We start from the raw sequence: 23,207 nt of genomic DNA, 5'->3' as shown, positions 1-23,207 counted from the left end.
TGAAAAAGACATGGCTTCTGTCTTCTATTAACCAATGACACTTTGAGGGGAGATGGCATGTGTACAAATAACCACAGTATGGTAAAAGAACTACAGTGCAATGAGAAAAGTGCCAGGCTCCTCACGAGCAGAACTGTGCCCCATCTTCATTCTTTTACTAACTAGTTGTATGAATATGAGAAACTCATTTGTAGAGTCAAATACCAGTTTCATCACCTGTAAAATAAGGTTACACTGTATGATCTCTAAGGTCCCTTCCAGCTATGAATCTGAAAATGATTCTATGCCCCTGAGAAATTAGTTTAAATGCTAGTCTCGAAGACTCCTAACTATATATTGGAGATTATTTCTTCAATACACTTATTTTTCCAGGTAAAAATAATAAGCAAAATCACACAATTTTTTTTTATTGGCTTCAATCACAATTGCCTTAATCTTTGAACTCTCCTACTAGCAAACTTTCGAATTTGATTTCTCTTGATTTTTGTAAAGACAGTAATAGGAACACCTGCTTTCTCAGTTTACCTCAAATACCCTAGTGGGAAGTTAGATGAAAGAGTCAATTCAATTCCATTCAACAAACATCTATTGAATATCAATTATGTGCAAAATCCTAAAAATGACTCCAAGATAAAGAAAAGTCATGGCCCTCAAGGAACCTAAAACCAAGTAGAGAAAATGAAACATTTTCATTATAACAAGAGAATTCATTTCATAGAAAGGAAAAAACAAATTCAGAAAGTAAAACAATATGGAAGATTAAAAAAGAACTTAAAAAGAAACGATATGGAGGAGGGTTGGAAATCAGTCAGAAATTCCTCAGCCTAAAAGAAACGATGACCCATATGTTAGCAAGTAAAGGTATCAGTTGGAAGATCTTGCATTCAAATCCATTCCACCAGGGCAAGACTGGCTGGGGCCAGCAGCTCGAGTAGAGATAGCTTGTGAGCTGTCCGCAGGACTCTCTGGGTCCCGGGAGAAGGACTCAAATTCCAGCCAATGCTGGCACCCTCCAACAGAAGGGAGAAAGAAACAGCTGACTTAAAAAGTTGCCCCCAAAGTCAGGCAACCGAAGTTGAGAAGAGTACAGAAGCATTTCCCAAACAAAGAACAGAGGGGAGGACAAGCAAGAGAAACACTTGCGTTTCATGCAGTCGGTGAAAGATAATTTTCTTCTCCCTCATAATCTCTACAGATGGTCATAGGTAGGAACATTCAGAAAAATGAAAATGCAAAGCTCTATCAGAGGAAGAGAAAAATGATTGATATGAGGAAAATCTCCATCACTGCATGGAATATTCCATTTTATACAGATTTCTCCTGAAGGTCCAGGACTGAGCTAAAGGACTGAGCCTGCGTGTAGGTGCCCTGAGTTTGCGGGTAAGGAGAGGAGAAGGGGATGGAGCTGAGTCAGCTCAGCAACAAGCTCTGGGAATCCTACAGAACACTGGAGACAGGGTCTCTGCTTACCCTTTTAGATACAATACGATAATTTCCTATAGGCTGCCAGGAGCGTTCTGGCTCAGACATAGATGTAGAAACATCTAGACTGGCTACACCATTTTCCACACTTTCGGCCATTCTGGGTATAGTTGTAAACTAAGATCAAATTACACATCTTTGAAAACCTGATACTAACGTTCTGCTCATACCACACTGTCAAACACCTCACAAAAGATGTGAAATCAGGAAGAAAAGTGAAAAATAAGACAGCAGGGTAAAAGTAGGGGCATTTCTAGACACTTCATCCCCAGCAAGACTACCACAGACAAAAGGAGTTGCCTCCAGAATTTTCCTCTGGGCTCTATTATTTTTTCTGTATGTTCTACAACTATCAAGGTATCTACTACAGTTTATTAATGCACATGTTTGTGTGTATAAATTATGCTTGTCCAGCTAAATTCTGAGCAAATTCCACACTCTTCAATCCAGGATCCCAGACTTAACTCCACAAATCCCAAGATCCGAAACTCCTGCTCTAGGACCCAAGCACTGAATAACTATGGGCGAATTCCTAGGCTTAGCCTGGGGGAGCTGTAGCAACAATAGCAAAAAGGTCCAAAAAGCAAAACAAACAGGCACACAAGCAACTTTCCTATTGCTTAAACAATGAGGCTGTTCTTAACTTTTTTTTGTTTGGTCTCAGTCAATAGTGAGTCAAAAGACTATGGCGGGTCTTCCCTGGTGGCGCAGTGGTTGAGAGTCTGCCTGCCGATGCAGGGGACACGGGTTCGTGCCCCGATCCGCGAAGATCCCACATGCCGCGAAGCGGCTGGGCCCGTGAGCCATGGCCGCTGAGCCTGCGCGTCCGGAGCCTGTGCTCCACAATGGGAGAGGCCACAACAGTGAGAAGCCCGTGTACCGCAAAAAAAAAAAAAAAAAAAAAAAAAAAAGACTATGGCGATCTTTTTCATCTTTGAGATTTAACCACACTAGGGGACAATAAAATATTTGGGATTTTGGATGTTGGTTTGTTGTTCTGTTTTGTTTTTGTTTTGTTTTGTTTTGTTTTTCTGGTGGTGGTAGGCTTCAAACTCCTGTTGTACAATTATTAGTGGGTTTCTTTTTTTAAAGTCATGTTTGATTGTTATTTTAAGTAAACATTGCTTCCCTTTAGTTATAGGAAGGGAACACTTACTTTCTACTCTCACCAGGATATATATTCAGAAACAAGATCCTGCAAGAATCCTTCCCAATTTAAAGCTAATTTAGAGGTTTGTCTGTAACTTCAGAGACAACCCACTTGAATTGTTCTAACTTTTGGTGAATATGGAGTCTCCCAAAACAGGCCACAATTTTGAACTGGATACATTCATAACATCAAGGGGAATATACCTACACTGTCCATATGAGTAATGAGAGTTTAATTACAGGAGAAGCCCACCTTTCTGCACTATTAAATATCATGTATTCTGAAGAAGGAAAGGAAAAAAACTCACCTCCAAATGAAGTTCAAATTACCTACAATGATGTGGTGAAAAGTTTATCTACATAGGAAACTATTATTTTATCGTGAGAAAGAAAAAAAGCATGACACAAAATTTTCTATTGTATTCTACTCCAAAATTCTAATTATTTACATATAAAATGGTTATATTTATTGTCCTTAAACAAAAGAATGTAAAAATTTTTGCTTCCCCTCTCTAATGCTATGTACTTCTCTGTCAGTATAAGAAAACAGTGTAGAAAAATACATCCTTAAGAGATATAACTACATGAAAATGCCAAATTGTGTTGTTGTTGTTGTTGTTTCTTTTTGGCCAAGCTGCGTGGCTTGCTGGACCTTAGTTCCCCGACCAGGGACTGAATCCACACCCTCAGCAGTGAGAGCATGGAATCCTAACCACTGGACCCCCAGGGAATTCCCAATGCCAAACTGTTAATACAACATTTTGCTGAGAGGTGAGAAAATGGAATAAGACAGGATGTAAATTTTTAAAAAATTATATTTCAAGATAGTAAATGTTGGTTCAAAAATTTTTAAAGAAATGATATCCACATAAAAAAATCATGACTAAATCACCCTTAGTAGCTAACCACACAGCAGCAATGTTTTCTGAATAACTCAAGAATGAGATTCAAGAAAACGGGTTTTTAGTGGTTGGATCAGCTTTGTTTTGGAAGTGAATGCTTTCCAGAACTTTTACTTATGATTTTGATTATACATATACTTGATGTTATTTTTATGGCTCTTTGCCAATCCCTTATATTTTATGAGATTTTGATCTTTCACTTTTGCAGCTAGCTGGGATTATTATGTAGAAAAATAGTATCTAACACTTACATCTTACTCTTAGTATCTGACACTCTGTTGCCAGACCCTGTTCTAAATGTTTTTCTCATATTAACTCACTTAATTCTCAAAACTGTGAAGTAGGTAATATTACCATCTCCATTTTACAGATGAGAAGACTGAGGCATAGGGAGGTTAACAAATTTGCCCAAGGACACACAGCTAGTAAAATTTTAAAAGCCTAGGAGGAAATGTACCAAGGTATTGATGGCGGTTTCTTAGGGTGTGGGGTTATAAAGGAGTGTTAAGAGAGATGACGTGACAAGCTCTTGAATTAAGACAGTGGCAGCTGTTTTGGAACAGAGAAGACAGACTCCAGAACGTCTAAGAGAAAATACTGGCAGGGCTTGGGGACTGATTCATGCCACATGGGGTTGGGGGAGAGTGGCCTGAGTCTGAAAACACTCCAGCTTCTGGCTTGGGTGACTGGATGGACATGCTCACTAGGGTAGGGAATACAACAGATGGAGCACCTCTGGGAGAGAAGATTGTTCTCAGTTGTGACATATCAGGCTTTATTGTAAGTATCTGAATATGTAAATCTGAAACCCAAGAAAGAAGGCAGGTCTGGCCTTGAGAGTCTTCACACAGAGCCGGTAATTAAACCCCAAAGAGAGGTTGTCATAACGCAGGGAGAGTGTGGAAGAAGAAAAACAGCTGTGGAACAAGAATAAAGCTCTGGAGAATCTCAGCTTTATGGGATATGCAGGTGATAAGAGAGACATTCGGATTTGACATTAACATAGCAAATATAAATATGGAATGCCACGTACGTATTTACTTCTCATGGTAGGGTTCATTTATGAGAGACAAGGTAGCATGGAAGTGGGGCAGGGCAGTAGACAAGTTTGGGTTCAAATCTAGCGCTTTATCACTTCGGAGCTCTGTAACTATCGTCAAGTTACTAACTGTTGGTAAAATATAAATGATTAATACACTGCTCATACTGCTGTGGGTATTAAATGGGTTAATCCACAAAAGCACTTATATGGCACGGTGCCTGACATGTAGCATGGACCCAATAAATAGTACATATTAGCACTAGTGAGTATGCAAGTCATACAATTATTTTTCATTCCACTGTCATACTTTGCCAGTTGAGGAAATGGTCTGGAAGTCTGTTGACTAGCAGTAATGAACTAGAGTGGAATTAAACAATTGTACGAAAAAGTCACCAAAACAATTCACAGACACTCAAGAACTGGTATTTTCCATGAATTTGTTTGGTACAGTACATGTAAACAGAGGTACTAGCAGTTCGTTAGAAGAATTAGCAGGGCCTGATATAAATATTGGTATCTGAGCTACAAGACTGCATTAAAATTTTTCTTTTGTTCTACTATAAGTATTCAACAACTAGCCCCAGTATCTGGCACAGAGTAAACCATCAATAAATATGTTGACTGAATGTAACAAAATGATTTTTTTAAAAAAGGAGGGGGGATGATTTCTTGTACCTGGTATTAAACATCTCACCATTGGAAGAATTATCCTTATGCAAAGAAAAAGATGAAGTAGCCATGCCTAGGTGCTGTCACTTGAGATCTCTCAAAAGAGCTTGGCTATGCAACTCCTCTCCCATCAGCATCTGCTGCATATTTGAAATTCCCAGCCTTAGTTGTCCTCCTTTGGAACTTTAGAGTTTAGAGTCCACAGAAGAGCCAATTAAAATGCAAATATGTCATCTGTATACGGGAACCAACTTGGCTTCTGGCAGACACTGACACGTTTATCACCTCTGCTGTGTGAATGGTTAGCTGCCTCCCGGAGGCCTAGACCTTGGGCGCAGTAAGGGCTGCTTCTCAGCAGACACAGTGAGGTCTGCTTTGGCCAGTGGCAGGGACACTGCTAACCGCCAGCCTCGCTGCAGCCCCGAGGCAGGCCCAGCTGCAGGAAGCAGCCAGGACAAAGACAGCCCCGGGAGGTCTCATGGTGGGGCGGGACGCCATCATGCCCCGGTCTCCCTGTTCCTGAATTCGGGTCACCTCGGCCCTTCCAAAAACCGGCTGGCTCTCGTCAGAACGTTCGCGGCCGGACGTGTGGGTGCATAGCGATGTTCATTGTCTTCTCACTGTTTTCATCACTGCAACCTCCAGTTCCCCGGCACATGAGGGCCGGGGAGGTGGCCAAACCGAGTTAAAACCTGAAACGTCTTTTTTGTTCTTTACAGTTCAGTCAGTTTAAATTCCATGCAATCTTTACGGTGTGAGCTAATATGTATTATACAATTCTGTGTTTGCCTTTTCAAAGGGTCTTCAACTTACAAATACCATGCTGGCCTCCCGGCCGGGAAAATAACACAATTAAAACGCACAGTCGGTAAGTTCCAACCCAGCGTTTGGGGCTGGGCTGCGGCTGCAGCCTCCCCTTCCTCCTCCGCCCCGGCGCTCTTCCGGCTCCCCTTTCGCGTCCCCAGGACAACGCCCGCGCGCACCCGGAGAGAAGGCGCGGCGCCGAGCCGAGGCCGTCACGTCCCGAACGTCGGGAGGCTGGCCATCACCCTGTGACGTCACGAGGCCCCGCCCCCGCTACCCTGCTATCCCCCGCGGCACGCGCCATTTTGTCTCCAGTGTCTCGTTTGCAGTCGGTTGTGTGGAGGGGAGCGTCTTGGTCCGTAGGCGTGAGGAAGGGAACAGCATCTTTTGTCTGTGTTTGACTCCGTAGTTTGGTCCGAGGCCTCCCGGAGCTTTCCCGGGGCAGTCGGCAGAAGCCGCCGCGACCGCCCCGCCCCTCCCCTCCGTCCCCGGGACCGGGAGGGACCCAGCCCGCGTCACGCCCCTCGGCTCTCGCCGTTCCCTTCTCTGTCGTTGCGTCCGCATCGCGCCCCCGGAATCAGACGGTGCCCCATAGATGGCCAGCTTTCCCCCGAGGGTCAACGAGAAAGAGATCGGTGAGGAATGGGACGATGGGTGAGGGTTGCTGGTGAGCGCGCGGGGGCTGCGGAGAGGCAGAGGTTCGGGAGGAAGCGTCTCTGAGTCTGAGGAAGAACAGTGAGCCGGGGCCAAGCCCTGGAGCGAAGAGGAAGGAAGCGGCCCTGCGCGTGGGTGTCGCCGAGGGTAAATGGGGTCTGCATTGATGCGGCGCCTGCTGTGCGCCTGGCACGGAGGGAGGCGGTGCGCGGATATTAGAGGCAAAGAGAACCTGGGCGCCGAGTGGCGAGGGTTGCAATGATTGTGTGGCCGGAGATGGACACGCTTCCCCGGGGACCACCCCCCCACCCCACAGTTTTCTCATCGGAGGTCCGCGCAGGGCCGGCCATTCTTCTGGATTTCTTCTGGCTAAGGGGCTGGGGCGTCGAGGGGGCAGGGGAGGGCTGGGCAAGTCTCCAGGACTCTTAAAAAAGTTTCCAGTGGCGAAAAGTAAACTTGTGTGACCTGAGCTGTTATGAAAGGATGGGTCTTCGTGTATACCAACAATTATAAGGAGAAATGCAGCCGAAGAGTGCCATCAGCCTGGAAAAAGCAGTATTTTAAAAAGTGGCATGGCGTTAAGAAAGGCAGCGGCTCTGGGGAGGACTCGGTTATCTCTCACACTCAGAGGAGCAGGGAGGAGCAGGGTGGTTGGGTGGAGTGACCGGAGAAAAGCTGATCTACGGAAGAGCAGACTCCTGAAAAGGCTGTCTGGAAACTGGCTTAGTGGCCAGCCCTGCCAAGCAGAAGACAGGCCAACAGATGTCGAAGGTCCTGCGTCAGGACCCACCCACTGACTCAGTAGAAAGCACCTCACATTATTTAAATCCTCTCTCAAGGTAATATAACTGGAACAGCTTTGGGGCGAGTTGCGGGTGCTGTGCATTGATTGCTATGCTTGTAAACCCTGAACTTGTCAAGTGATGTTATACACCTTATTTAAATACATACAGTTTTGGGGACTTCCCTGGCGGTGCAGTGGTGAGGACTGGGCGCTTTCACTGCGGGATCCCTGGTCGGGGAACCTAAGGTCCCGCAAGCCGCGCGGCATGGACAAAAAAATATAGATAGGTAGATAGATAGACAGTTTTTATTTAAAAAAATAAAATAGATTTAGCATCTCCTCATCGCTCCCCAGAGCCCAATACTGTGTGTTAATTAAATGAAAATTGGAGGTAGCTACTGAGCAGAGAGCCTTTGCATTTTCTTGTTCTTCAACTAAACGTGTGCCTTTATTGAATCCTTGGAGGAGGTTTTCTAGAGAAAGGGAGAAGCTGAAGTATCCAAAAGGCCCTGTATCCTGTTTGTGGGTGAATTTTTATACCTAGAGACAGCTGTGTTAGAGTTCTGGACTTTTGTTCTCTTAGAGATAAGGTTGAATGGCAGGTTAGGAGGGCACTTTAACTCTGGTTTTAATGACTATTTTAAACATACAGAGAAAATTCATGTCCAATTTTTATTTTAACTGTGGAACATAGAACTCAAAAGTTCTTATTCTCAATTCAGTGCTATTTTTTTTTCCTACTCACAGCAGTATTGCAGGTGAGTGATCTGCCTTTCATTTATCTGTATTTTATTTCATGTTGATGAATCATTTTGAAAACTTTCCAATCCTCTCTTCTAAGGGATGGATGGAGGTTCTTAGCATACCTGCATAAGGTAGAACCATGCACTAAATAGCTTTTTGAATTAAAAAAAATATTTTTTTGCATATTTGTCTCAGTGTTATTTCCTGGATATAATATAAAGTTACTATATAACTATATAAAGTTACTATATAGTATAAAGTTGCTATGTTTAAAAGAACTTTGGCCTTTTGTAAGTTTTTTTTTTTTAAAACCCAGGTTTTTGTTTCTTTTTTTTAAATATCATTTGAATACAAAGTTAAACACTAATACCTCTGCGTTGCTTTGTATCTATCAGTAAGGACTAACATTTTTTCTTGGGTATTAATTATAGCTGTTTGGTTTCTCAAGTAAGTACTGAAAGAGGAGGCAAGATTCCATGAATGATTGAAGAAGTCTCTGTGACAGGGAGTTACTGCCTAGAGCTACTGCCCTCTTTCACAAGGTTCTGCCACAGATCTTCTCTTTCTAGTTATGAAATTGCAGGGAGGAATGTGAAGAAGGAACTGAATGTGGTTTGCTTGGTTGAGCAGTGACTCAGATGATGTGTTACTACTGTGCGGATATTAATAATGTGGTGTTGTATCCAATGGCCAAGTTCCCATGGCAGGCAGCTTTTCCCTTATACAAGGTCATTAAATTATAGTATCTTAGGATACTTACATTCAACAGTTGCAGGTAGTATATAAAGGTTTAATTAAAATTTTTTCTTCATTATAAACCTCGTGCTAGTTTATAATAGTATACCAGTAAGTATTTAAATGTGTTTAAATTATTTGATTAAAATGCAGTGATCATTTTATATGCCTGTTAACAAGCAAAGAAACACAAGGTAATTATTAATTCAGTACTTGTTTGTATTTATTTGGCAGTATTTTTTTACGGTGGCCCTATTTCTTGAAAAATATATATATATTCAAGAGTAGATTAGCTTATTATTTCATGGTCTTTGTTATCTGAACCAATTCTTTAGTTAATTTATTACCACCCTTTACACAAGAGGAGTTTTGTGATTGTGGTCAAGGTGAAAGAAGAAAAATACAGAGTGATCCTAAAATACAGATTTTAAAAAATGAGTCTTCTGTAGGAAAGTTAGTCTTGCTTATGCTTGCTAAAGGAGGAATGAGTTTTAGTCTAATTTACCAGATGCGTTTGAAGTTGAATGCAAGGGCCAGTCCTCTGTTTTTTGAGATGGAAGTTATATAAGTATACTCATCTAGTTTAATCAGGGGCTTTCTCTTTTTAAGATAGTGCTTGCATTTTTTAGTTGAATTTTAAAACTTGCTTCCCTCATTTGTGAACTTTGATTTTCTTTTCTTCCTAAAATTTGTGGATTTTAAAAGATAGATGTGGTTATAGAAACCTATGTTTAAAAAAAAAAAAAAGATTTAGGCAGGGGTTGCAAATTCAGGGACCAGGCACATAAATGAAAGACTGTGGGCTTGGAGGAATATAGGGGACATGGAGCAGCCAGCCCTTTCAAAAATCATTTGTGTGTGAGTGTTTTGGTTTTGGTTTTGTTTTTTTTGGCCGCACCGTGCAGCTTGTGGGATCCTAGTTCCCCAACCAGGGATTGAACCCGGGCCCTCGGTAGTGAAAGCCCAGAATCCTAACCACTAGGCCACCAGGGAACTCCCTCATTTGTATATTTAAAAAAATCATTCTACAGGCATAAGAGTGTCACCGGTTTGTGAATTTTGTATTAAAGTCATGTGATACAAGTGGGGCAGGGGTAGGTGGGGGGTTCTGCTTTGATTAAACCACACTTGAAGTATTGTGTTTGGTTGAAAAAGTTCCACTTTTTTGAGGGCCATTACTAACTGGAGTTTATCCAGAAAAGTATGAAAGTGTAGGTGGAGAATGGACTTGAAACCGTGTAATTGAAAACTCACCAGATTTTATCCTGGTGAACAGATTTAGTTGCTGATGTCATGGCCGTCTTCAATATATGAATGTCATGTGAGAGCAGAATCAGGCTTATTCTTTTAGATCAGACCCAGTACTGAGTGGGTGGAGTGTCACGGAGGAAGATTTTCAGTCATCAAAAGGAAATTTTCCAATAATTTCAGCTGTGCCAAAATAGGTGCATGTTTATATTTATGAATATCATAGGAAAACAGATTTCAGTTTTGCTTTGTTTTACTTTTTAAACCATAATCTCATTGTTAATGTATCAAAGAATTGGGCAAGGAAATAATATTTATTTGTTTATTAATTATTGTTTTAAATATTTATTTTTGTTTTATTTATTTGATTGCACCGGGTCTTAGTTGCAGCAGGCAGTCTCCTTAGTTGCGGCTTGCCAGCTCCTTAGTAGTGGTATGCGAACTCTTAGTTGCAGCATACGTGTGGGATCTAGTTCCCTGACCAAGGATCGAACGCAGGTCCCCTGCATTGGGAGCACAGAGTCTTATCCACTGCGCCACCAGGGAAATCCCGAGGAAATATTTAAATCGCTTAAGAATGGGAACTTATACACATGCTTTCATATTTGTTCAATAAATATTTTCTGAGCCCCTGTCACATGCCAGGTGCTACACTCCCTGTTGGTGGAGCACACGTGGAGACTGGAAGTGTCACTGAATGAATACATTGTTGGGGTTTGTATATATATATATATTTGCTCTTGCATTCGGAGTATATATGGTTCTCATTTGAACTGCAGTACGTAGAATATATTGAAGTTTAGTTGTTGGAAACTTTAAGCCCAAAACATAAAAATAGACCATAGAGTTGAACACGCAACAGATCACAAAATAGATAATAGGGAAACTAAACCGAAGGTGACTTATAACTAAAAAGGAAGAGTAGCAAAATTTGAAATCAAGACAGACGCAAGAGCAGTGGTGATAGACTGATTAAGAGCCTTTCCCTGGTGGTGCAGTGGTTAAGAATCCGCCTGCCAATGCAGGGGACAGGGGTTCGAGCCCTGGTCCTGGAAGATCCCACATGCCGCGGAGAAACTAAGCCTGTGAGCCACAACTACCAAGGCTGCGCTCTAGGGCCCGCGAGCCACAACTACTGAAGCACGCGCGCCTAGAGCCTGTGTTCTGCAAGAGAAGCCACCGCAAGGAGAAGCGTGCACACCGCATCGCAGAGTAGCCCCCGCTCACCGCAACTAGAGAAAGCCTGTGCGCAGCAACGAAGACCCAATGCAGCCAAAAAAGAAAAAGATCTTTTTCCAGAATTGAGGAAATAGCAGCCGCGTTTGCATGTGCACATGTACAATAGGAACTTGTTGATTATCCTTCTTGTTAAAGGCAGAAGAAAAATTCTCTGTACACTCTTAATATGCCAGTTTTATTTTATTTTATTTTAAAAGTATATTTATTTATTCGTGGCTGCTACTCTTCGTTGCAGTGCGCGGGCTTCTCATTGCGGTGGCCTCTGTTGTTGCGGAGCACGGGCAGGCTCTAGGCGCGCGGGCTCAGTAGTTGTGGCTCGTGGGCTTAGTTGCTCCATGGCATGTGGGATCTTCCCAGACCAGGGCTCGAACCTGTGTCCCCTGCATTGGCAGGCGGATTCTTAACCACTGCATCACCAGGGAAGTCCCAAATATGCCAGTTTTAGTTATGAATGCTAAATTTAAGTTCTGGTAACTAAATTTAGAATATATGAACTTGTTCTCTTTTTTTTTGTCCTTAAAAACCAAAAGAATTACTTCCGTTTTGGGGTCAGTTTGTGGCCCATTAGGAAGACGCTTGAGGACCACTATTCGAGAATCACAAATAACAATGCATTTTATTTATTTGTTGGCACCGAGCAGCGTGCGGGATGTTAGTTCCCCTACCGGGAATTGAACCCGTGCCCCCTGCAGTTGAACCCCAGAGTCTTAACCACTGGACCGCCAGGGAAGTCCCAAATACAGTGCATTTTAAAGCACTGGTTGGGGAGGCTGGACTAAGTAACCTTTAAGTTCCTTCTACTTCTGAGGATTTTGTGTTTTTTGTGACTTGAAAAAGATAAGAATATTCATGTTTGACTTCATGTTTTGACTAGACCATTTTATAGTGCTTTTTTTTTTTTTAATTTAATTTATCTTTGTCTGTGTTGGGTCTTGGTTGCTGCTCACAGGCTTTCTCTAGTTGCGGCCAGCGGGGGCTACTCTTCAGTGCAGTGCGCAGGCTTCTAATTGCGATGGCCTCTCCTGTTGCGGAGCACAGGCTCTAGGCACGCAGGCCTCAGCAGTGTGGTACACGGGCTCTAGAGCACAGGCTTGGTAGTTGTGGCGCACGGGCTTAGTTACTCCGCTGCATGTGGGAATCTTCCCGGACCAGGGATCGAACCCCTGTCCCCCCCATTGGCAGTTGGATTCTTAACCACTGTGCCACCAGGGAAGTCCCTATAGTGCTTCCTTTGAATAGTGATATAAAACTTTATTTTATAGTGGTTCATGGTTTTTGAAAGCTACAAACTTTTTGGAAGATACTTTTCCTGCAGAGCAACTTCAGTTTCTTGCATTTTAAATGTCAGTAATTTGAGGAAAACGTAAGGCAGTGCAAAAGTCAGGACTTCAGTAGTTGCTAGCCCTGATTGATCATTACATTATTGTTATTTGACCAGTTTTTTTTTTGTTTTGAAACTTTCTTAAAAAGCTCTTGATTTGGGAAATTTTAGGAGGATCACTTTATCAAAACTTAAAGATGCTTATTCTCATTACAGGGTCTTCACACCACACATCTCCCCTCAAAGGGTAGAATGCAGAACTCATTGTACCTTGTCTACATAGAAAAAGGAAAAACTCAGCGGAGCTGAGTGGATCCCAAAGTAACATGGATGCGGTCTCAAATTCATTGTTGGTTATATATGATATCCTATATTTTTTATCTTTCTTTTAGTGAGATCACGTACTATAGGTGAACTTTTAGCTCCTGCGGCTCCTTTTGACAAGAAATGTGGTCGTGAAAATTGGACTGTTGCTTTTGCTCCAGATGGTTCATACTTTGCTTGGTCACAAGGACATCGTGCAGTAAAGCTTGTTCCGTGGTCCCAGTGCCTTAAGAACTTGTAAGACTGTTTTCTTTTTTGTATTTTGTATCTATCTGTTCCTAGATTTTATTTTTTTCTCTGTGTGGAATAATAAGATTATTTTGATATTTAAGTTTTTTCCTTTGGAAACTGTTGTAAATGAATTTTACTCATAAGCTGAATATATTTGTTGGAAAATTTGTGGGAAGAATTGTCTGGCCTTATATATTATAGAATACTTTCTCAGATACTTTGGTGTTTTTAAATTTTTCTTTTCCAAATATCAAAAGGCAGGTTAATTGTGCCTTGGTAGTGCAATTTCTAAAATGTATCTACTAAGTTTAATCTTTCCCTCCTTTTTGTGTTTAGTTCACCTTTATGGTTTTCGTCATTAATGTCCTTATTACATATTAGATTAGGTCTAGAACGTATGGGAAACTACTTATTATTATGGGGTTTAAGGTAGTTTTCTGGTGTCAGCTTCACAATATCTTAATGTTCTCAGAATTTTTTGTTTTTGTTTTTTGCTTGTTTATACTTTTGGGTTAATTAAAGGAATCCTGGTTGAGATAGGATTTCTATATCAATAAGGATATATTAAAACAAATTTGAAATGAATAAATTATAAATTGCTTTATTGTTGAACTTTTTCTCATACACTGAGGATTTCTTTTAGTCTGAATTTATTTGGTCATGCCCATGTAGCTTGTAGCAACTTTTCCTCTTCCCATCTATAAGGATTCTGTTGTTATTCAGTATCACTATAATAATACTGAAGTTGTTTTAACAAACACTTATCATTATTTAGTATTCACATGAGTCCAGAGTAAATAATAACTAGATTTCAATCTGACCTTTTTTTCTACCCAGTCTCTTGCATGGCACCAAGAATATCACCAATTCAAGCAGTTTAAGATTGTCAAGACAAAACAGTGATGGTGGTCAAAAAAATAAGCCTCGTGAACATATTATAGACTGTGGCGATATAGTCTGGAGTCTTGCTTTTGGATCTTCAGTTCCAGAAAAACAGAGTCGCTGTGTAAACATAGAATGGCATCGATTCAGATTTGGACAAGATCAGCTACTCCTTGCCACAGGGTTAAACAATGGGCGTATCAAAATATGGGATGTATATACAGGTATGGAGTCATAGTTTTGAAAGCAAACCTGATTATCTCATGATGCAAGCATAGCTCATAGGCACTGGAAGAATACATAATTTGAGGATTTTAACTCACAGAGAAGCAAGAATTGATGCTATGAATGTATCTTTATATTTGGCCTAAATAGCATCTTCAGCTCATAGTTTTAATTTAGGAAAATAGAGTTCATATTGCTTAATCACTCTTCAGAGAATATTATAGTAGGAAGGGCACGTCTAAGGAATGTTTAGTTAATTATCACTTATAAACTGGTAATTTAGTTTATGACTCAAATTGCAAGGTATTTTCTTATATACTTTTTCAATGATTGATAGCTTAGAGGCTTTCAAGGTAAATCTGGTTTTCAACAATCATTATCTAACCTCTGGAAAGTTTTAATGACATTTTATCTAAAGTTTAACCAGATAGGTTGAGAAGTTAAATTCTTTGGGCAATTAAATGTAAATGTGTTGTGGGAATTCACTGGCGATCCAGTGGTTAGGACTGCAGGGCCCATGGGTTCGATCCCCGGTCAGAAACTAAGATCCCGCAAGCCATGCAGCACAGGCAAAATAAAGTAAAATAAAATAAATTTTTAAAAAGTAAATGTGTTGTTCACTACCTAAAAGTTTCTGGCTGATAGTATGTACTCCAAAATTTAAAGGATTTTTTAAAATGAGCATTAAAACTATGTACATTAGAATACAGCAAGTGATACTAACACTGAGTGGGGATAATGAGTCAGTAAATTTGATTGAATTCTGGGAAAACATTTAAAGTAAGCACATTGCTTTTCATAGAAGAACAAAACTCTATAATATTAGATGAATAAAGTACCTTTTTTTCATCGAGATTATGTTTAAAAATTTAGGCTGTTATAGAATAACATGTATCTTTGGGGGAGTTTGACAGTCCATTCGTAGTCTAAGCCAAGTAAAAGAAAAGGAAAATTTTGATTTTGTATTTTAAAATCATACTATACAAAGATTTTTAAATGGTGTAGATTTTCTTGATATTAAATTGACTTGATCCAGGAGTTTGTTCACATTTTAGGAATTCCCTTTTAATTTTTCTAATTTAGGCTTTGGTATCTTGGAAATAATCTATTTTGTAACAATGTAAATACTGAATCTTTAAAGATAATAGTAAAGGCACTAGTAAATAAGTCATTTTACACTTGGTAAACTAAGGAGGTACACAGATATTTCTATTCTTTTTTTTTTTTTAATGGTGATCTCAACCCTATTTTTTTAATATGGAAGCTGATTAAAATTATTAACATTGTCTCTTTCCCACCTTCCATTGCATTTAGGAAAACTCCTCCTTAACTTGGTAGATCATACTGAAGTGGTCAGAGATTTAACTTTTGCTCCAGATGGGAGCTTGATCCTGGTGTCAGCTTCAAGAGACAAAACTCTGAGAGTGTGGGACCTGAAAGATGATGGTATGTCTTTCTTTCTAGGCTGTGGAAAAGAATTAGTTTCTGGATATTACTACTGAAAGGTATTACGAACACTTGGGGCATTTGACATTAAAAGTGACATGATCAAAGTTTCCTTTTCTCTGCTTAGTCCTTTGGTCCCTTTCCCTGTACAGATCAAACAAAACCATAAATGTGACCCAGAATAGGAGCCAGCAGTTACTCTAAGTAAACAATCTGATGTTACTCAGAAACTAACTACACAGATCTGTACCAACTATTTGAGGACAAAATCTGGATCAATCTTAGGGTTTTATTTGAACTGGTCTGTGTTTTATTTCCTTTATATTGGGGAGGATTATTAACTTCCTTCATTTGCCTAGTGAAAATTTAAGTAGATCTTGACCTAACAAAAGATATAACTTAGTAATTAATAAAATGTAAATTCAAACATGATTTATACACCAGAATTTATAGGATGTAAATACTAATAATAATAAGTTGGATAGTTTAAGTAAGAATTATAAAAAGTGAGAGATTTGCCCTCCAATATAGTAAAAGGAATATCAGTGTCAAGTTTTAGCTTTTTCGGAAACATTGATAATTGTGATCCTTTTACAAAGTTTTGGAGAGTCTACCTTGTTTGAGAAGACCTGAGGTGAGCATCTCTTCCCCCTTCTTAGCCTCTGATGAAAGAGTTTACAGTTTTAACTGAAACCATATATTTAATTAAGATCTGCTAGTGCTCTACCAGCCTCAAGCTAGAAGTTGACAGGCTTGTTTGGGGAAATGTAGCTTAAATTGAATGTAGTAGAAAACAAACCCCTCAGATTTGGAGACTTGTTGCAGCTTATGGGTAATAACCATTGCCTGATAGAATAATACACTAATACTATTACCAAATTATGTGGCACCTCTTCTGCATTTATCAATTCTCTGATTGCTCAGCTATTGAGGGGTGAAGGGATCCCAATAGTTAAAACATTTGAAAATTAAATTTTATTTTCTTTCGCATATCATATGGAACTTGCTCTCTCAACATACTTTCAGTTGTCAGTCAGCTGACCTTTTCTTAAAGGGCCAGATGGTGAATATTTTAGGCTTGTGGACCATGCTGTCTCTGCAGTAGTTACTCCACTCTACTGTCACAACAATGGGCATGTTCCAGTAAAACTTAGGTACAAAAATAAGAAACTGTTGTATATTGCCAACCCCTGTAATACATTAATCACTGCCTCTGTAGAAGTTTGTGATTCTGTGATTCTGCCATTTTTGAAATGCTACTTATTTGAAGTAGATTCTAGGGTTAACCCAGGTATTTTCCTTTTGTTCAGGAAACATGATGAAAGTATTGAGGGGCCATCAGAACTGGGTGTACAGCTGTGCATTCTCTCCTGACTCTTCTATGCTGTGTTCAGTGGGAGCCAGTAAAGCAGTATGTGTCAAAGTTCTTGTATACTTACTGTGAATTGGATTATAATTGTGCATAATCATTTTAAATCTAAGCAACCTATTAAGTCTGTGCTCGGTGTCTTAAATATCTTAAATGTGTTATTTCATGATGGGGGAGAATTTGCATGAGGGAAATTAAATAAGTATAGTTATTGATTATAAAGTGAGAAATTTGATTGTTTTAGTTAGAGATGATATTCATGAAATGAGGGGTATGTCAATTTTATTTTTTCTCAGATCTAGGAGAGTTTATGTGCTATAGAAGAGATTTAGTCCAAATGTTAAGACATTCCCTTGCTAATTATTTTCTTCTCTGTTCTTTTTTTTTTTTGGTCCAGTTTGCTGTTTAAAGTTTTAAGTCCCAGCTGGTCCTGGACATTTAACTGAAAAAAAGTAACTTAAAAATCTAATAAGAATAAAAATAACAGTCATGTATGTCCTGGAGTGAATTTCATCTAAATTTGATATGATCTGTCTTGCATAGCATACCTGTAGACAGATTAAGTATAAAGTGACTCTTAAGAGGGTTATGCTTATTGATGGACCCTCCTTTAGTTAGTGTCTACCAGCTCTGAGTTAGTATAGTTAAAGAGATCTTATTAGCTTCAGGTATTTATGAAAATGGTTGAAGTCCAAATACATGTGATGATCACAATACACTTTGAATTAATGGGGGGTGGGAGGCTGGTTAAAATGCATTTTATTTAGCCAAGAAGTGTGTTAAAATGATAGTTGAAAATGTTGGCAGTTTAGAAAAAAATATTCAGTTCTTTAAAAATCATAAGAAGAGCAAAGCTAGATGTTGACATTGCTATTTTAGGCTGTGTGTTTTCCATATGCTTCTTGCTTTCCCTGTCACAGGTGGTGGCAGCAATATTGGTGTGATTGAGGTTATGCTGGCACCACTCGCACACAGGCGCACAATGGTGTTAGCTGGGCAGAAAGAGTGGCATCTCTGGCTACCGGGCTGGGGGCGACCTTTACCATAGGATGAAGTAACCTTGCATTCGGCTGCAAGGTGTACTGTACGTACACAGGTGCTGGTCGATGTCCACTTTCTGCTTTTCTTTCTTTCTTTTTTTCTTTTTAAAAATAATTTTCCCCACAGTGAAACCAACTGACTCCTCCGATGTAATTGATCTTCCAGTCTGGTGGAATTGGGAGTCTAACATGTGAAACCAATTTAATGTAATGTAGTTGGCTTTCAAATGGTTTCTCTGTGCTATTTTTTGGAATTCTTTGAGATACTAGAGATACCTTAAGTCTTTGATCCAATGTAAAATTTGTATTTATTTTTCTTTGGAAATAATATATTGTGTCTGTGCAGAAAAACGTAGCAAAAAGGATTGCTTTACTCCAAGAGGAGGAGAGTTTGTCTTATTAGGATTGTAATAAACCTCCAAGCTCATGTTTAATATAACAGATTGAAGTAAACATTAGAATCCTGTTTAGAGCTATTCTGCACAGTATAACTACTGATCTTTAGAATCTAAAACTATGTGTAAACTTGTACTAAAGTAATTTAAATGTTTTATACTTAAAATGACTAATGATTGTGGTTGGTTTGGGAAAAATAAGATTGGCAAATCTTGATTCACAGAAATGTTGTTAATTGTATTATTTTCGTAAATTAGCATTTTCATTTTGTAATGTGGTTTAACATCCTTGTTGTTTGCCAAAGAAATTTCATTTGGCTGTGAAAAATTCTCTTTGCTTGCAGTATCTGTTTCTCTTCCTAGGCTCACGTTGGTGACCCAAGCCTATTGTAAACAAGTGATTATCTCAAAGGGAGATGCCAATGGAGTAACAATTTGTTAACCTTATATTTTCTGTCTGTATATTTTTTAAAAATTTGGTAGTTTCTGGAAAAAAAAAAAAGAAGGGGGTTTGTAGTACTTAACCCTATTTATTTCTGTATATTTTAGTTAATTAGTTTTTGGAATAAATGAATGTCAGTATAACTTTGTGGTTAAATTGCATTGCCTTTTTTGTGTTTAGGCTTATTTTTAAATTAACATTTAACAGAAACATTTGAAATAGAATTTGCATGTTTACTTTAATTAACTTAAAAACTGATTTTAATCTTTGACTATGACACTGAGCATATTCTTTCATAATTATTCATAATTTATAATGTTTAATTTAATGTAATCTTAATTAAATTTAGCAGTTTTAGTTTAAGATGTGCCATTTTGTCCTCTGCATGTCTGAATGAAGCTATAACATTTGCCTTTTTTGCAGGTTTTCCTTTGGAATATGGATAAATATACCATGATACGGAAACTAGAAGGGCATCACCATGATGTTGTAGCTTGTGACTTTTCTCCTGATGGAGCATTACTGGCTACGGCATCTTATGATACTCGAGTTTATATCTGGGATCCGCACACTGGAGACATTCTGATGGAATTTGGGTGGGTACAGCATGAATTATTTTAGTCTGTAATTCATCTCTACTATCAGTGTAGCTTTTAAGAAGTCATGGGGATGATTAGAATCATTAACATGTGAAATCTAAAATTGCACCCTGTCATAATTTAAAATTTCGGTATCATTTAGGCCCTTTAATAATGCATCTAAATTCTACAAATAAATTTGACTTTCTTGATACAGATCTTGTTATTGTTACTTAACAGTACATGACTCTGTAGAGGTGGTAATTATATTTAGAGTTTCCTGTTGGGAAACATAGTTAAAACTAAAGTTGGACTTAGTCTTAAACCACTCTGTAAGACGGCGATTAGTAATTAGGTTTAATCGCTTCGTTTAAAGTGGATAGACCAGCTCTGCTCAGTCTTCTCAGTTGTGTTTGTTAAGGCCACTTTAAACATTATTCCAAAGACTGATGTACTCTGTACCTGGGTAGTTTTGTTTCTTGAAGTGACTCTCATTTCCACTGAAAACATGTCTTTGACCTCAGGCACCTGTTTCCCCCACCTACTCCCATATTTGCTGGAGGAGCAAATGACCGATGGGTACGATCTGTCTCGTTTAGTCATGACGGACTGCATGTTGCAAGTCTTGCTGATGATAAGTAAGTGTGTGAATTACAGCTTGACCTATTTATTATTGTAAAGATTTCCTTTCATTTTTCTACTTAATAAAAAACATTCTTAAGGATGAAAAATATGGCCTTTCTGCAGTTTGGGTTTTAATGGCCCTTTTTCTAGACAAGACCTTGGGAGATGTTGATGTGTCTTAATATTGGCCTGCACAGTATTTATGTAAACTAAAGATAATGCGTGCCTTTCCCTGTGTTCTTTGTTTGTTAACTGGTTCAGGCAAACTGGGTGCATTTTTAATTAGCTTTTTAGCTCAGCTGACAGATTTTCTTAGTAATATCTTATAAAGGTTGAAACAGAAGAACATTTTCAAAGTGAAAGAAATGATTAAAACAGTCATTTGTATCCACTGAAACTGAGACTATAAAGATGAAATGTCACATGAGTGAGATTTGCTGCTTATTGGTAAGCAAAAACTAGATGTAGCCATTCCATTTTCTCATACTTTTATCAATGTGCATGGATATAGCATTAAGCAATTTGGTCACATCATTCAGAAAGTGACTCATTACCATCTTTCTAGAATGTTAGCAAACGTATGGGGAGAGTTCTTTATTTGCCAGCAGCCATTGTTTTCCTGTTTGTTCAGCTAGTTTCTGACTATCAGTTGTCTGCTATTCCTAGGCACACTCTACCTAGGTGAAAAGTTTCATAAACTTCTTGAAAAGAGTCAAACAGATCAGATACCGATTATATTTTAAGTGTAAGGAAGTAAGGAGAAAGTTTCCGGTTGTGGGCATATTACAGATCAGAACACTGGGAAGTGAAGGCAGCCATGCTTTATAGTCTCTTAGTGTGAATTAATCCAAATTACCAATTGGTATAAACTATAAAATCTTTAATAAAGCAAGTTCCAGTCATTGCTGCAGTGATTTGTGGTGTGTGTGTGTGTGTGTGTTTGTGTGTATATTTTGTGACTCAGCCCAGAGTGGTGGCATTTCTTTCTGAATTTTAAAAGTTGCTTTTACCTTAAATTTCCTACTAGATAATCACTGGACGGTTTATTTCCTTTCCAGAATGGTGAGGTTCTGGAGAATTGATGAGGATTATCCAGTGCAAGTTGCACCTTTGAGCAATGGTCTTTGCTGTGCCTTTTCTACTGATGGCAGTGTTTTAGCTGCTGGGTAAGTGATTTTTCTCTTTTCTTTTAAGAGGCAATTTAAGGTGGCTTTTAGTCAAAGCAGCCTGTATTTTATTGTCAGTAAATCTTCCATAAGGGCTCTTTATAATATTATTAATTTGTCATAGAGGGAGATCACTGGGCGGGTCTCCTGAATTAGGTTTTAATGTGCAGTTTGTGGCTCTAATTCACAGCCTCGGTGGTAGTTGTATGAGCTTTTGGACGATGAAATACATGGATTTGTGTGACTGAGCTTGTGATTTGTTTACTTCTGTGTAGGACACATGATGGAAGTGTGTACTTTTGGGCCACTCCAAGGCAAGTCCCTAGCCTTCAACATTTATGTCGCATGTCAATCCGGAGAGTGATGCCCACCCAAGAAGTCCAGGAGCTGCCGATTCCTTCCAAAGTTTTAGAGTTCCTCTCCTACCGTGTTTAGAAGATGCTGTCTTCCCTAGTATCAGGGACTGACAACACACTTTACACAAACCTCAAGCTTTACTGACTTCAAGGTTTAGGAGATTTATTTAATTTGATACATTCTTGTATTGCATTTTGATCAGTTGAGCTTTTAAGATATTATTTATAGACCTTAGGAGAAATATTTCTGAACATATCAAATGTAAATTTTTTTCTAAAATGTAACTGTGAAAACATATACATACATGTATATATTTCGATATAAGCTGCTGTGTGTTGAATGGACCCTTTTGCTTTTCTAATTTTTAGTTCCAACATGTATATATTGCTTCAGTAGAGCCACAATATGTATCTTTGCTGTAAAGTGGAAGGAATTTTATTCTGGGACATTGAGTTAGATGGTAAATACTGACTTAAGAAAGCTGAATGCCTCATAAGAAAATGTGTATTTGGTTGGGGGGTAGTCAGACAACTGACCTTCAAGTAAAACAGCTTTTGTCTAGGGAAGGATTTTGTTTTCCTTAGGAGTGGCATCTGAGAGGTAGAATTTGAATGTGACATTATTAAATGAAAAATAGCTGGGATACACCAGGAGAAAAGGGTGTCGTCTTCTTTTTTTTTTTCCTAACTACTGCTGTGGGCCTGAATTTTGTAAAGCAGCTTGCAACTTTAACCCCTGTGGTATAAGTAAAGTATTATAATAAATTTTAGTCAATTTGAAAACTCCATCTACTGCATTATTGCTAAATATTTTGTTGTTTGTACTAAGGGACAATTATTTTAAGACCGTGGTGGGTTTTTTTGCTTTTTGTTTATTTTTTACACATTTTATCCTGTGTTTCTGCAGGGGATAATATTGGTGACTTGCCAAAGAGAAGCAATACAATTAGTATATCTGCTTTTGCCTTCTGTTATTTATCTTACCTGCAGATATTAAGAATGTATGCATTATGTAAAATGCTTGATTATATATTTTTGTTGAGTTTTTTAATTAAAGACTTGTAAAACAAAAAAGCCACTATCGTAAATGTTTCTTAAATATGTTGGAAGCACCACAAGCAAATTAAATAAGAACGGTAATGAAGAAATAGCACAACTGTAGGGCACTGCTTGAGACTTAATGCTTCATGAATGCAACCACTTTTACTTGGTTTGTTCTTGGAGAAATGTTGCAGAAATGCTTACTTTAAAATAACTACTGAGCAAAAGAAAATTATGATCTTTTAGGGGACCTAATAGGCTTATAGTAAACCTTTCTGGCTAAAGTAACCATAAGAAAAAAATCTAGTGGTGTGG

General features: G+C 38.9%; 1 protein-coding gene across 2 annotated transcripts; it reads left to right on the top strand.

The window, feature by feature from the left end:
- The first annotated feature begins 6,369 nt into the window (after window positions 1–6,369).
- WSB1 (WD repeat and SOCS box containing 1) lies at window positions 6,370–22,916 on the top strand. 2 transcript variants are annotated; one of them, XM_082679015.1, is made up of 9 exons: window positions 6,370–6,683; window positions 13,166–13,334; window positions 14,166–14,434; window positions 15,750–15,881; window positions 17,192–17,292; window positions 19,551–19,723; window positions 20,230–20,343; window positions 21,388–21,495; window positions 21,771–22,916. In XM_082679015.1, exons 1-9 carry the CDS (start codon window positions 6,644–6,646, stop codon window positions 21,928–21,930), a joined length of 1,266 nt encoding a protein of 421 aa, XP_082535141.1. In that variant the 5' UTR covers window positions 6,370–6,643; the 3' UTR covers window positions 21,931–22,916. The 2 variants fall into 2 exon arrangements, with proteins under 2 accessions (XP_082535141.1, XP_082535142.1); XM_082679016.1 differs by lacking the exons at window positions 6,370–6,683; window positions 13,166–13,334; window positions 14,166–14,434 and having other exon boundaries at window positions 15,845–15,881; window positions 18,171–19,723.
- Window positions 22,917–23,207: the final 291 nt, after the last annotated feature.

Source organism: Grampus griseus (assembly GCF_964374135.1).
Source record: "Grampus griseus genome assembly, chromosome: 20".
In the NCBI taxonomy this organism is placed as follows: domain Eukaryota; kingdom Metazoa; phylum Chordata; class Mammalia; order Artiodactyla; family Delphinidae; genus Grampus; species Grampus griseus.
This window is presented reverse-complemented; position numbering and strand designations above follow the sequence as displayed.

What these genes read in the sequence shown, in the direction of transcription:
- WSB1 (XM_082679015.1), top strand. Translation starts at nt 6,644, where the DNA reads ATGGCCAGCTTTCCCCCGAGGGTCAACGAGAAAGAGATCG. An exon ending in GACATTCTGATGGAATTTGG is followed by an intron (nt 19,724 to 20,229) that starts GTGGGTACAGCA and finishes CTTTGACCTCAG; the next exon opens with GCACCTGTTTCCCCCACCTA. An exon ending in GCAAGTCTTGCTGATGATAA is followed by an intron (nt 20,344 to 21,387) that starts GTAAGTGTGTGA and finishes TTTCCTTTCCAG; the next exon opens with AATGGTGAGGTTCTGGAGAA.